Below are 13,975 nucleotides of genomic sequence, written 5' to 3'. Positions count from 1 at the left end.
AGAGTGAAGGGCCGCATTTGATATAAAAAGTCGAGCTTCCAGGACCCTGCAGTCACTCCAGCTCCAAGCTGCTGGCAGGTTGTATGGTTCGAGGACAAGGACGCACAAGGAATCAACTCAAGCTTCAGAGATGCTGCTGTTTGTGATCAGCTTCACCGCTTTGGTGTGCACCGCCGCTGCACGGCCTTCACTCAGCTACCTGGAGAATCATTTCATGGCTGAGAATGAGTCAGAGGAAGTACGCTCAGCTGCTATCAAGAGACTTTTGGAAGTTTTTGGGATGGAGGACCCCCCTGCTATCCATGGACGCAAGCAGCCACCTCAGTACATGCTCGATCTGTACAACACGGTTGCTGATGTGGACGGTGTGACCAAAGACCCGTATCTTCTGGAGGGGAATACTGTGCGCAGCTTCTTTGACAAATGTAAGATTTGATTTGTGCACGCATTCATTTGCTGCTGACTACTGTAGTCAATGAAGTGTGGTCCCGTTTGTTCTGGTTTCTGATGATGTACTTTTCCATTGCAGTGCGCAGTGAGCAGGTGGAGTTCAGGTTCAATCTGTCCACAGTTGCCAGAACTGAGAAGATTCTCACTGCAGAGCTCCATCTTTTCAAGCTGCGACCTCAGGCAACACTGACATTCAACAGGCACCATTTCTGCCAGGTATGTACCACCATATAAAACTATAGTAACAGAACAGTTGAATGAAATACAGTGAATCCACCCAAATGCATCTCTCCATTGGGCATAACCACAACCCCACATCTCTTCTGTTTGATTCAGGTTAGTGTCTATCAGCTGCTCCACACCAGCAAAAACAATACACAGGGAAAGAAGCTGCTGTCCTCTCGACTCATCCCAGTCCACTCTACTGGTTGGGAAGTGTTCACCATCACACAAGCAGTAAGTACCCACTTCTCTGTGAGGCCTGCATTAACTTCTGTGGGTGTATTCTTGAGCATTACTGCTTGAGCTCTGTGTTCTAATTGAACAATGTGAACTTCCTCGTGAAGGTCCGCTCCTGGATGATAGATGAAGGCAGTAACCTCGGGCTCCATGTTGTGGTTCGGACCCTGGGAGGAAGCCAGATGGATCTGAAGCTGATCCGCTTTGCTTCAGGACGCAACCACCACCAGAGCAAACAGCCCATGCTGGTCCTGTTTACTGACGATGGCCGCCGCTCTACTACTCTTGAAAGCACAGGTGAGATTTAGAGTAATGTCATTTGATTGGTTAAGTTATGTCCAGTGATAGTAAAACATACAGAGGTCAGGTATTTATTTGGTCTAACTCCACATGAGCAGGGGTGTAGGTACAATTTATGGGGCCTTGGGGAGGCTGTGGACCCCCCATTCTCATCTTATGACTTAAATTTCTGTGACAAATCTCTGTCCATTTTATACTCTACAAACACATTATTGTACCATCAGTTATTAGACACATTCTAAAGGAAAGTCTGATGTTCAATGCTAGTTGGCTACTAAAAACCATCAACTGGACAATCACACATTTTTTTAGAGTGAGTGTAATGTGGAAAGAAATAAGATAAAAAGTTTTCAAAAATCAACTTCAAAGGACCTGCTGGACCCCAATTCAGAAAAAGATACTGTATAAAATGCTGTATTTTCTAACAAAATATTCTCCTTCCTTTCACCAGACCCAAATGATTCCACAGCCTCTTCCAGCCTGCCCCTGGCCCCCATGTCAGGTCCATCCTCCCGCAGCGCTCGCTCCGTGGACTACAGTGAGGAGGAAGGTGCGTCTTCGCCCTGCCAGCGCTTGCCCCTCTACGTCGACTTCGAGGAGATCGGCTGGTCGGGCTGGATTGTGTCTCCCCGAGGCTACAACGCTTACCACTGCAAAGGCTCCTGCCCCTTCCCTCTGGGTCAGAACATGAAGCCGACCAACCACGCCACCGTTCAGTCCATCATCAACGCCCTGAAGCTGATCAAAGGCATTGAAACGCCGTGCTGCGTGCCGGACAAGCTCTTCTCCATCAACTTGCTCTACTTTGATGATGATGAGAATGTGGTGCTGAAACAGTATAATGACATGGTGGCTGGAAGCTGTGGCTGCCACTGACATCAGCTAGTCATTGGTGTCGGGATACATAAACATACTTAAAAAATACAATGTAAATAGTTTTGTTACATAGATAGCCAGCTGCCCTTTAAAACTCAAATGTAAGTAATGATTTTATATGCAGTTTGTCACATAGGTGGCATTGTATATATGTAAATATCCATAAATTATAATATATGGCAGTGATGGAAGTGATATCGTGTGAAAGATGTGAATGTGTATATTTTCTGTTGTGAATTGTTACAGTCAGAATAAATGCTGTAAACAAAAGACTGTAGAATGAAGTTATTGGCATACACTCAAAAATGTGACATTATTTTAAGGTCTAAACTAAAGTGTTACTGACTGACTGACATGACAGAAAATCAAATTCTTTAGCTTTCACAGTGGTCAACATTTGGTCAAAGTAAAGGACACCTTCACAATTCTTGCTACAACAATCTTCCCAATCCCTGCTGTATTTACACAAGAATGTTTGCAGTCTCCTTCAGTGATTAGTTTTCTAGTTAACAAAATTTGAACCACAAAAATTGTCATCAGATGATTTCAAAGTAAATTAATCCTCAGTCACAGCATGGATCCATCTTGCATTTATCTTATCACCAGGTTTGGTATTTCAGGAGGAAAGATAATATCATAGTGGCATGGGGATACACAGGGTGTGTATTTTCCTTCAAAGGCTCCACTAAACAGCTAGGTTTAATCCAAAAGGTCTTGCTTTTTTTAAATATGTCAGTTTCTCACAACATGATGCAGATTTTAAAGGGTTTTCAGTCGTTTTTGATTAAAGCCATTGTGAAAAAAGCCTGAGATTCTGGTCAAAATTTACAGGTAAAAGACGATGATTAAGAAGAGGAAGACATTATCATAACAATTCCTTTACATTGGGTCAGGTCATACTGAGTTTTCAGGATTATTGTTAATTCTAACATTGCTTTTATTTTGTTAAAAACAGCTGTAAAGCTTAAAATATTGCTGAAATTAATGTCTTCTAACTCTGATGACGAAGGCAGCAAAATCATTTACAGTAGGCTACAGTAACTATTGTATTTCAAAGCTTTATAAAGTTTTCATGCAATCAAATCATCTGGTTGCAATAATCTGGTTGCTCTGTGCTGGAAATTCACTGCACTTCAAAATAAAGTGTGTTTTTTTACAAATTTGACACATTCATGAGTCACTTGCAGTCCATACAGAGACTTTTGGTCCATGACCCACCAGTTGGGAACCACTGATCTATAATCTACCTAATCCAATGTGGGAATTTAGTATCTTCAGACAGTTATTTGTCCTTGTATACTAAGAGAAAAATATGATATGTCTGCTTTGGTGCCATAATGTGTTTTGAATAAAAGTGCAGTTTCTCAGTTAGAAGGTTTTACTTTGTTTTTTTCCACTAAGCATTGTTCTGTCTGACTGGAGCTCTGCAGCTCATGTCTGCAGAGATGCTGCACAACACCTACACCAATACAGTCATGCAGCACGTTGGTGGTCACCCTCAAACGATCTCTATCAACAAACAGGAAGTTCTGAGGTCAGAAACATATGAGTGTGACTTGTCCACAACCACACACAAGTTAAGGAAGTGTAATCTCTTTCAGAATATGTCTGACATTGTACTATATCTGTTTATACACATATAAACAGTCTGCAGATTGACCACACCAAGACTTCTGATTTCAGAATAAACTGTTTTATACTAAATAAAAGACAAAAAACATCATTGGTGACAGGAACCATTCTGACAAACACACACAAAAATCCATGACCACTGCAGATCTCACCTGTGTGAAACAAGCGGCCACCAGATTTGACTGAAACATGTTCCTGCAAAGCAAAGAAACAGAGTACAGGTTAGCTTAGACTGAAAGTTTACATATGATTGAGTCAATTGATCCATTTTGATGCCCACCTATTGAAATCCAAAAAGGCATCTATAGTCTGCAAAGCTTTCACTTTACCACCAGAGGATGCTGAGGAGCTCCTGGCTGAGTTCCCTGGCTGGACAAGAACAGGACTAGGACTACGGCAGTGAACACAGATATGAGGGTATTCACTGTATTTCATTCAATTATGTAATAGCAGAGAGCTTGGAGCCCCATTTTCCCATAAGCCTTCCTTTCCACAGATGACATTCCTGAAATGAAAAGAGACTGCATCATATAAATGATACTCCATGCTTTAGGTCGATTTGCAAAATTAAAACCACAAAAAAATGTTTGACATATACTATATGGGCAATATAGAAGAAGAAGCATTGTGCTTATTCAAACATTTTCACATAGCAAACACACTATATATGAACATAATAAACTAAAACTAAGACATATGCTGAATTACCAATACACCTGTACAATGTAATGCAGTCTACTACCACAGCCTGGCAATAAATCCTACCCCTGTGAACCTTACAGTCAAGTTTTAGGCTGTAGTTAGCGTTTGTGTGGCTGTTTTGGATTACACTGGGATGATGATGTTAATATTCATAGAGGGGACATGCCCCCCCTCAGTATTTCAGGCATAAGCATTTGCCTCCCCCCAGTAAAAACATGACAAAATTAAAAATATTTACACCATATATATTGCTGCAGAAAAGGCACAAATTGGTGCATAAAAATTAACCAGATTGCAGGAAATTAAATGTCCATTGCTCAAAAATTTCTGGTGTCCCCTACCTCAAAAAACAAAAACATGTTGTGTTCTTAAGATGAGAATTTCCTGGTGACTAACATCAGTGAATTAAAAATTTTCTTTGCAAGGTAGGTTTGTCTGAGATACATGGCTGATGTGAAGGTTGATATGATTCTTCAGGACACACTACAATACATACACATATAGCCACACAATGGCGTGTGTGGGGCCATTTGACTGTAACATTCGGGGATCTCACCTGTAATCAGACTGGAGGTGACGAGAGGAAGCACCAGCATCTGTAGCGTCCGTATCAACAGCTCTCCAGAAAAGGTGAAGTATTTTATATCTCTGGCTGTCATGATGCTGGATTGCAGAGCAAAGCCCGGGCCAAGCCCTCAGAGAAACATAGACAAAGGTCATGATGTCAGCGCATCTGTCAAATGACAGAAAATACCAAATGTTGTGCAATCAACACATAGAGCACTGCTGGAAAAACTGGCATTATACTATGAGAAATAAGTGCAATCCTCATGCCCAGAATACAGTACTTAGGTAGAGTAATCTGGTGACTATGGAAGGAGACATGATAGACACACATGGGAGGAGTTTCATCCCAGAATTACACATCCAACACGGTATGTAGACTAACATTGCATGAAAATGAACACCATGTATGAACTATGTATTCAACATTGAGATTCAAAGACTTTACAAAGAGGGTGAAGTTAAACCTCAACAAATATTTCATAAAGAGACTTACCTAGGACAACAGCAGCCACAGTGAGAAGAACAAAAGCATTTCTCCTGAGAAAACCTTTAATATTACATTTATTCTGTTGTGAAGAATCCAAACTTGAGGATGCACAAGTCTCCTGGCATGTCTGGGTACTGTGGACATCTGTAATGTTTACTGCTGTGCTTAGCTTAGACAGACCATTACAGCTGGGTGGCGTCTCCTTCATACTCTGCCCCTACACTCAATATAGCCTGCAGAAGAAAAGACAGGGAGGAAATTTAATGTGTCGATATAGCATTACAAAATATGTCTCTTCATAACACCTCTCCAATGTAGTATAAAATATTAAAAAAGAAGAAAAGTAACAGACTTTCTATATTTTGTAAAAGAAGATAAAAGACTACACACTATTCAAAAACACAACATGGTTATGAAGTAATAACGCAGAAGGAGGAAGACAGAAATCTGTTTTAAAAGTAATTTAAAAGTTGACCCTTTTAATATGAAGCCAAAAAGTCCTCAAGCATTCTTCATTCTGGTGGGGCTGAAGGAAAAACTACAATTCCCTTTTCATTTTCTGTCAGCTTCAGGAAAGAAATCATTGAATCAAACCTTTAAAATAGCTGGAGAGCTTCAGATAGTTCCCTCTTGCCACTTGAACTGGTTTTAGTGTAAGTCAAAACTTCATGTCTTTGTTTTTATTAGTGCCACACTCTTCCTTTCCCCTGGGCCATCAATGATTAAACAATCATTGGCACTTTCATAGATCTAACCAGCATGAAACACTGACCCTTGGGTGACACACCTTTTAATGTATGTTAATCACATTATTTGCTTGAAATGGCAGTTGGAAACAGCACTTAAGTTCGGCGTGTCTGTATGGTTCTACACTTCGCAAAACAGCAACATTTCAGGGCATATCGCTTCCCTCAAAGAGGATATAAACCCTTCAGGCTATCAGCAAGCTAACAGAGATGATTCACGGCAGGTAGAGGCTGCTGAAGGAGCCTCTCGCAAAAACACATCAACTAAAGACTGAATACATTGTAAACATAAAGCCTTTAAAGTTTTCACCATATCAGTGGGATGTGATTGGTCTAGTCGATTAGTGTATGAAACAGAGTGGTGGTTCCCAACCTTTGTTTGTAGCCCATTAAAATAATACAATGTCTATTTGGCTTTAATGTCGACATGAGTTGACTTTCAATCTTGGATTGTTTCAGGGGTTTCCACAGTGTTCACCAAGTTAGATTTAAGACTTTTAAAAACACACAGAATACAATTAAATCCTGACCAAAGTATGAGGGTAAACCAGTAGGGATTATTTAGACCAGAATTACTTATTTTTACATTAAAATTTAACAATTATTCCTAATTATATAATTTATTAAGACTTTGATAAGCAGCAGAAAATCAATGAAAACATTTTCAATCACTCAAATAATGATTAATTTAAGTTTTTGCTAAACTTTACACCTTTCCATTATGAGACAATCAGCTTGCTATATACTGTAGCATATTTCAGATTTTAAAACCACCAATTTCAAACTCTTGCTTCCTACAATGTATGTGCATGAAAACTGTGGTATAGTTAAGGGTGGGAAAAGATAATGGTCATGGCAAAGGAAATGTGGTTAAGGTTTTTGTTGGGGTTAGGTAAGTAACACACTTGATTAAGGTACGGAAAGACTGTGGTTGAGTTTTATGACAGCACAAACATGAACTGCTGATCATTAAGACTGATCTCCTGCATGAACGTTAGACTCACTACAGTACACGTTCATCCACCGCCCTGATCTCCCCACCATGGCTGCCTGCCTTGTAAGGTACAGGTACAGAATCATCAGGACATGATTCCTAAAGATGCTGGGCTGAATATATTCAGGGGAAAGAAGCAAAATCTGAAAAGAATATATGTTTTATGTCACAGAAGTACTTGATGACCTCTTTAAGTCTTTTGACCCCCAGGCTGGAAGCCGCCGACGTAGCCTGCCCTGACAAAACCTTTCCATGTGGGAGTTTCTAAAGAAAACACATGAGCTGATTTTACATTAGACCTTTCTTTGTGTGTAATTGTTCAACCTAATGCCTCCCTTATTGCTTATGCTAAATACAAGAGAATGAACTGAAGGTGGAAAATGCATTAGTCATTGAGTGCTAATGCTATTTTGAATTATAAAGCCAGGATAAAAGGCAAAGTTTGATTTCAGTGCCTAAAGTAATGCTTGCCACTCACAACAAACATTTTAAAGTTGAGTTATAGGTCAGATATGTAATACTTGACCTAAAGCTGAAAATAAAAATGTGCTCAATAACTGCATAATTATCCAATATTGTGTTTCTCCACTGAAACAAAAGTTGTCTCCCATCAAAAAGTCTATTTGCCCACTACAAAACCCTGTCTCCAAAGAGTGTAATCTGAGCTGTGACCGAGGCGTTGGCCATAGAGTGGCACTAAAGGGGGTTGATACCACTTGGCATGATGCTGAACGACAGCCCTTATTCATTGTCAAAGGGGCTGCTATTCACTATGGAGAAAACGATGAAATGCTGCCATTATAATGGGGACCAAAGGGCCCGGTGGCAGCCCGACACCCGATCCCCTCTTTGGCTCTGGCTTCCTTTTGTCCCAGCATTTCATATCTGACATATCCACACACCCTAAAAAAGCACTTGATGCTGGAGCAGCGATGGACGTGAGGCTTGGCGTTTGTTCGCTCAGACATGGGGAATAAACAGACCATCTTTACAGCACAGCAGCTAGATGCCTATCAGGTTGGTGTCAATCCTGTTTTGTCTTTCTGAGCGAGATGAGCAGCCTCACTCACTTTAAACAGTGCTTCTCTTATCAATACGAGCTACCGGCATCTGTACACAAGGTTAATACACTTGTCAGACTTTATGTCACATGCTCCAACTTTGCTCTTCAGATTGGACATTTTACAGTCAGCACTTCAGAGGCAATTCATAGTTCAAAGTTAGTGACAGGATGCTTGGAGTTACTTTTATTCAAGTGGTGAAGTGTTATCTGAATTATGCTGTTTGTTTGCATGTAAGAACAGTGGTGGAAGTTAGTTACCTTACTGTAGTAATGTACTTAAGTATTATTTTGAGGTATTTCTGCTTAATTTAATTGAATCTATTTCCATTTGATGCTACTTTACACCTCCACTCCACTATATTCCAGTCACTACATTTATTTTACAGTTATGAGTACTTTTCAGATTAAGATTATATGCTTATCATAGCATATATGATGCATTGATGTAGATGAAACTACCCAAAAAGTATATAAAGTTGTTAACTAAAAGAGGCTGTGGCATGCTCATTTTTTACGCAGAGGTAGTGGTATAATGGGAAACTAGACAACCAAAGGCATCCACTGGTACTTACCATGTCGGCATAGCTTATCAGGAAGAGGCCTAAATAATAATGCTCCAAATTTATGCAAAATTTTGGCAATGAAACAACTGGCATGGCCATTTTCAAAGGGGTCCTGACTGAAAGTGGGTTCTTTAGGTACCCACAAATCTCTCCTAAACTCGAGAAGGCTTGTTCCTATTAAATATTTTGGTCCTTACAATCAATGTACTCCTTTAAATGAAAAATGTGCATTTGTGTTTTTAAGGAAATGGACAACCAGTCTAACTGAAGAAGTCTATGCACAAAAGATAATTACAATTATTAACTGTAAAATAAGAAACCAAAGTATATCAGTATGCAATTCCTTAACTCTCACACTGTCAGGGTTAAGCCTATGTGCTTAAACAGTAAAAAAGAATCCCTAAAATTCTGTTATGGCTTTTGGTGTTGGTGTGCAACCCCAAGATTTTCAGTGGCCCCATCTGGCCACACCTATGAAAAGCTTCTGGGGGTTTCCCTGCAACACTTACAGACTTTTACTCAAGTAAAAATGTAGATATATGATTGTTCCTAGTATTCAAGTATTTTAGAGTGTGGTGCTGCCATTCTTGAGTAAATATCTGAGTACTGCATAAAACAAGTCATTTAACACCAGACTGTATAAGAACTGCATCCTACTGCTCTTAACATTAACTTCACTTTTGCCATGATCTGATTGTTTTTGCAGGACTGCACATATTTTACAAGAAAAGAAATCCTCAGGTGAGCAGATCATTTCACTGATATCAAAATGGACACACATTACACTCATGAATTTTGTTGTGTTCTGCACAATACTACACTGTAACTCTAAACTACAGTATCAGCAGTCCTGTCCTACCGTGGGGCAGCCTACCATTAAGAGCACATGGTATTTAAAATCATGCCTTCAGGACTTTTACTGTGCTGAAACTTTTTTCCACTACAACAGAGAGAAATAGAGTGGAGATGAAGAGTAGTTTTCACTTTTTCACTTTTACTTTTTTCTTCACAGCCAGTTGCACCTCTACAGTACACCACTGCATAATATGGAAGATATCTTGTAATTTAATATTGAAAGTAAATTTTTTAAACCTTCCCCAGACTGTTCGACCGCTACCGGGATTTGGCTCCGCAGCTCGTTCCCCTTGACTACACCAGCCACCCAGATGTGAAGCTACCATATGAGCTGATTGGCAGCATGCCAGAGCTGAAGGTAGACCCACTGGCCCACGCACACCCTGCAGACCCGCTCTCTCCCTGTGTTCCCAATCCATAATTAATGGCCAACTAATCGACAGAATTCTTTGTAATGTTATATGTTACCCGACTCCTTTAAACTTGAAGGATGCTGGTGAGTCCCTCAGGACACACTTGTTGGAAATGGGTCAATTATATGCCTCTTTACACAATGACAGCAAGGTAAACAGATGTGTTAACACGCCGGTCACTGACATGTCCTGAGAAAGGGAGAGCTAGACTATACTTTCCCCTCATAGTCATTCATTACTCCAAATTTTAGAGCTTACATGAATTTAAAAAACGAAAACAGAAGAACAAGAAATAAAAGCACACAGTCATGGAGCACGTGAATGCCATTAAATCCAACAAGCACCACTTCATAGTGCTGCATGTATAATAGTATAGTATAGTATTTACTGCACTGAATAGTTTAACTGGACAGTTACAGATGCACTGGTGTCCCCCCTGTCCAGGACAACCCCTTTCGGCAGAGGATCGCTGAGGTTTTCTCTGAAGACGGAGAGGGAAACATGACACTGGACGACTTCTTGGACATGTTTTCAGTCCTGAGTGAGATGGCGCCGCGTGACCTCAAGGCCTACTACGCTTTCAAAATATATGGTAAAATATTAGAGATGGTACAGTTAAACAAGGAGTTTTTTATTGTGCTTTGTTGAGAGGCTTTATTTGTTTATCTTTTGGGGCACCACAGCACTCCTGGTTCCCTCATCTCAAAAGTCAGTGTGTTTTTTAAAATGGGATTTTAGTTTTAGCCTGAAATAAGATCTGTGGTTCATACAAGCTTTTTTTTCAGACACTTTCACATGTTGTTCTAGGACATAAAATATATCAGTAAATACCCCAATCTTGAATTTCAAAGCTTTTATGTGTCTTTAAAAAGAAGGTTGCTAATAACTGGCAATATGAGACTACAGAGTGTAATCACACTGAACACGCTTTACAGCCTCGTTGTGGTGGCGATGTTCAAGTCATGTGACCGTTGTGTGGTTTGTTTATTCCCTTTGTCAAACAATGAGACTGACCATTTGAGGAAGGCAACAAAATTCCTGGTTTGAACCCAGGGTGGGGGAGCCCTTCTGGGAGTTTGCATGTTCTCCCCATGTCAGCGTGGGTTTTCTCCAGATTCTCCAGCTTCCTCCCACAGTCTAAGGTTAAAATTTGTGACTCTAAATTGTCCGTAGGTGTGAATGTGAGTGTGAATGGTTGTCTGTCTCTATGTGTCGGCCCTGAGATAGTCTGGTGACCTGTCCAGGGTGTACCCTGCCTCTCGCCCAATGTCAGCTGGGAAAGGCTCCAGCCTCCTGTGACCCCCAACAGGATAAGCGGCTACGGAAAATGAACGAACGATTGTTACCATAGGTGCTGATTTCAGGGTAGATGCAGGGGACATGTCCCCCTAAATATTTAAAGTGTGCATTTGCCCCCCCCCCCCAATAAATACATGAAAATAGAGGACTTTCATTATGACACGTGTAAAGAAGCATCCCAATACCAAAGTCAAACCACCTTTCTGCAACTAAATCATTCATTTCTTGTATTAATTTTAATTATGGAGTAAGTTAAATGACCGCTGATGAAACATGGAAACCTTTGAATATAAAATGGTACAAGCATACGAAAAGGAGTCATGTTGAAGGGCTTTGGAACTGTAAGCATGACGGATGGTGCATGGAATGTTATAAATGATTAACCAGCTCATTATAGAGGCAAAGAGCTGGTCAAAGCCCAGTTTGTGCTCAGCACCAGTGTCCCCCCTAAATAACAAGTGCTGATGGATGAAGATGTTTCATATACATCGCCTGGTCATGGGTCAAGGAAACTGTTCATTCATTATTCAGAACAATGGAGGGGAAAAACCATTAAAGGTGACACACTGTAAAAGCACAGCTGTGTTATGATGAGTAGACACCTGAAATAACCCTTCTAATGAAGGACTGGGTGTGTTGAGTGAATATGTAAAGAAAACCAGCACAAACTCACATTTGAGAAGCAGGAGGCTGTGAATAAGATGTATTTTTACTTGAAAAAATGACTTGAATGATTAACTGATTATCAAAATATGTTTCCTCCTTCCTAAGATGTTTCCTTCTTTTCCATTTTCTACAAGATTTCAACAACGATGACTTTATCTGCAAGTCAGACCTGGAGAAGACACTGAACAAGCTGACCCGTAATGAGCTGACGGAAGACGAGGTGAGGATGGTGTGTGAAAAGGTGATAGATGAGGCCGACCTGGACAACGACGGGCGTCTGTCACTGGAGGACTTCCAGCACATGATTGTTCGAGCTCCAGACTTCCTCAGGTAGGACAATGGTAACCATTAACTGGAAGCTTTAATGAAGCGGAAACCCACCTACATACAAGACAAAAGAACACATTTATTTTATATTTTGTAGTCACTCATTGTTAATCTAATGTGCACTGAGAGCCTGGTCTCACTCTGAAGTCGCTGAAATTCGGTGCTTGGGCAGTGACTTGTGGCGGCAGAAACCAACGAAAAAGGTGTCCTTAAACGTTGGTATGATATGTCCCCGTTATAGTTTAATGGCGGCGTCAGGGGGAAACGTTGTGGGACAAAGACGAAAGTTAAGGTTGCTAAAGTCTGAATGGCATGGGCCGGCTGGTGGATGGGTCCAATAAACACAGACTTTCGTCCGAGAGACGGTGTTTGCGTCCTGTAAGATTCAAGCCTTGTTCTTTTTTCCTAAAAACAACCATGTGTTTGTTGTTGAAGGAAAAAAAAGTAAATTTGCAGTACCGACTGAGTGAGTTTATTTTGAAAGAAACTGTATGTGAAAAAGGAAGTGTATCTTGAAAGAAGACAATGCATGTAACAGGCAGAACTTGACACGGCGTCCCAGAATGTCAACAACCAACGCACCCAGGGTACCATGACCAAATGTCATGTGATGAGGTCAGAGTGAGAATGTGTTGGCACTTATTTGTCACGCTTCCTCTGTGCGTGTTGTGTTGTAATTCAAACTTCTCTGTGGTTCGTCGTGGTAAACCGGTCTGATTGCACACCCATGTCTGTATCCCACTAACTAGCTAATTGCTGCCACTTTGCACTGCGCTAATACCGCTGATATTGGGACAGCAGTCAGCACCGTTAGCTTTGTCAGCACTGTTGCCGTTGTTAAGCACTGTTTATGGAGTTAGCACCGTTAGTTGCTAGCCACCAGCTCAGTCACCTCCATGTTGAGAACCGTGTGCAGACAACTTGTGCGCTCTGAATTTCGCATAGAGCCCCTTTGATTGAATTCTGATGAGGAAATCAAACTATTCTAATTTCTGTTCACAGCACCTTCCACATCAGGATATAAAGAAATGAAGCGACCATGTGAGTTTCTTAATTTGCACCCAAGGATGGACTTACAACACTGCAGTGTCTGGAAAGTGGGGGAATCCTGGCATCTCAACCAAAAACCAACTCTCATCTTCTGAATACCTAGATCTTTGCTTTTTGTGTTTTACTTTGTAAAAATCAGAGATAATCAGACTTTCACATTTAGCATCCAGAGTAAATACTATGAGAAATCACAGATTGGCGTCTTTAATAGGAGCATAACGAAAATCAGATGTTTATATAAATATACTGTGTCCGTGTCCAATTTTTCTTTTCTCACGGCACCAGCAGAAATAACAGCGGTCATGGTGTGACTGAAGGCCTATCATCACATGCCGGTATCAACCAATCCATCAAGACAAGGCTCATTAGTTATGACCATCAACAGTAGATTTGCGTTTCGTATCGAAAGGAGTTCAGTTACACCAGACTATAAAAGAAACACATGCCAGAATATTCCAGTGTGTGATAGCAAGCCAATAAAAAGGAGAGCCGTTTGTCATGAAAGCAGTCAGGCTCCTTTGTGGGA

At 40.7% G+C, this 13,975-nt stretch overlaps 2 protein-coding genes across 2 annotated transcripts; both read left to right on the top strand.

Moving 5' to 3' along the window:
• Positions 1-130: 130 nt before the first annotated feature.
• On the top strand, positions 131-2,085 carry admp (anti-dorsalizing morphogenic protein). The gene is made up of 5 exons (XM_033649594.1): positions 131-425; positions 530-666; positions 787-906; positions 1,017-1,206; positions 1,661-2,085. The coding sequence occupies exons 1-5, from the start codon at positions 131-133 to the stop codon at positions 2,083-2,085; spliced, it is 1,167 nt and encodes a 388-aa protein (XP_033505485.1).
• Positions 2,086-8,104: 6,019 nt separating this feature from the next.
• Positions 8,105-13,935, top strand: cib3 (calcium and integrin binding family member 3). Its single transcript, XM_033651520.2, has 6 exons — positions 8,105-8,230; positions 9,546-9,580; positions 9,941-10,052; positions 10,552-10,699; positions 12,207-12,402; positions 13,402-13,935. Exons 1-6 carry the CDS (start codon positions 8,180-8,182, stop codon positions 13,421-13,423), a joined length of 564 nt encoding a protein of 187 aa, XP_033507411.1. The 5' UTR covers positions 8,105-8,179; the 3' UTR covers positions 13,424-13,935.
• The last annotated feature ends 40 nt before the right edge of the window (positions 13,936-13,975 follow it).

This window comes from Epinephelus lanceolatus, chromosome 12 (assembly GCF_041903045.1).
Source record: "Epinephelus lanceolatus isolate andai-2023 chromosome 12, ASM4190304v1, whole genome shotgun sequence".
NCBI classification, from domain to species: domain Eukaryota; kingdom Metazoa; phylum Chordata; class Actinopteri; order Perciformes; family Serranidae; genus Epinephelus; species Epinephelus lanceolatus.
This window is presented reverse-complemented; position numbering and strand designations above follow the sequence as displayed.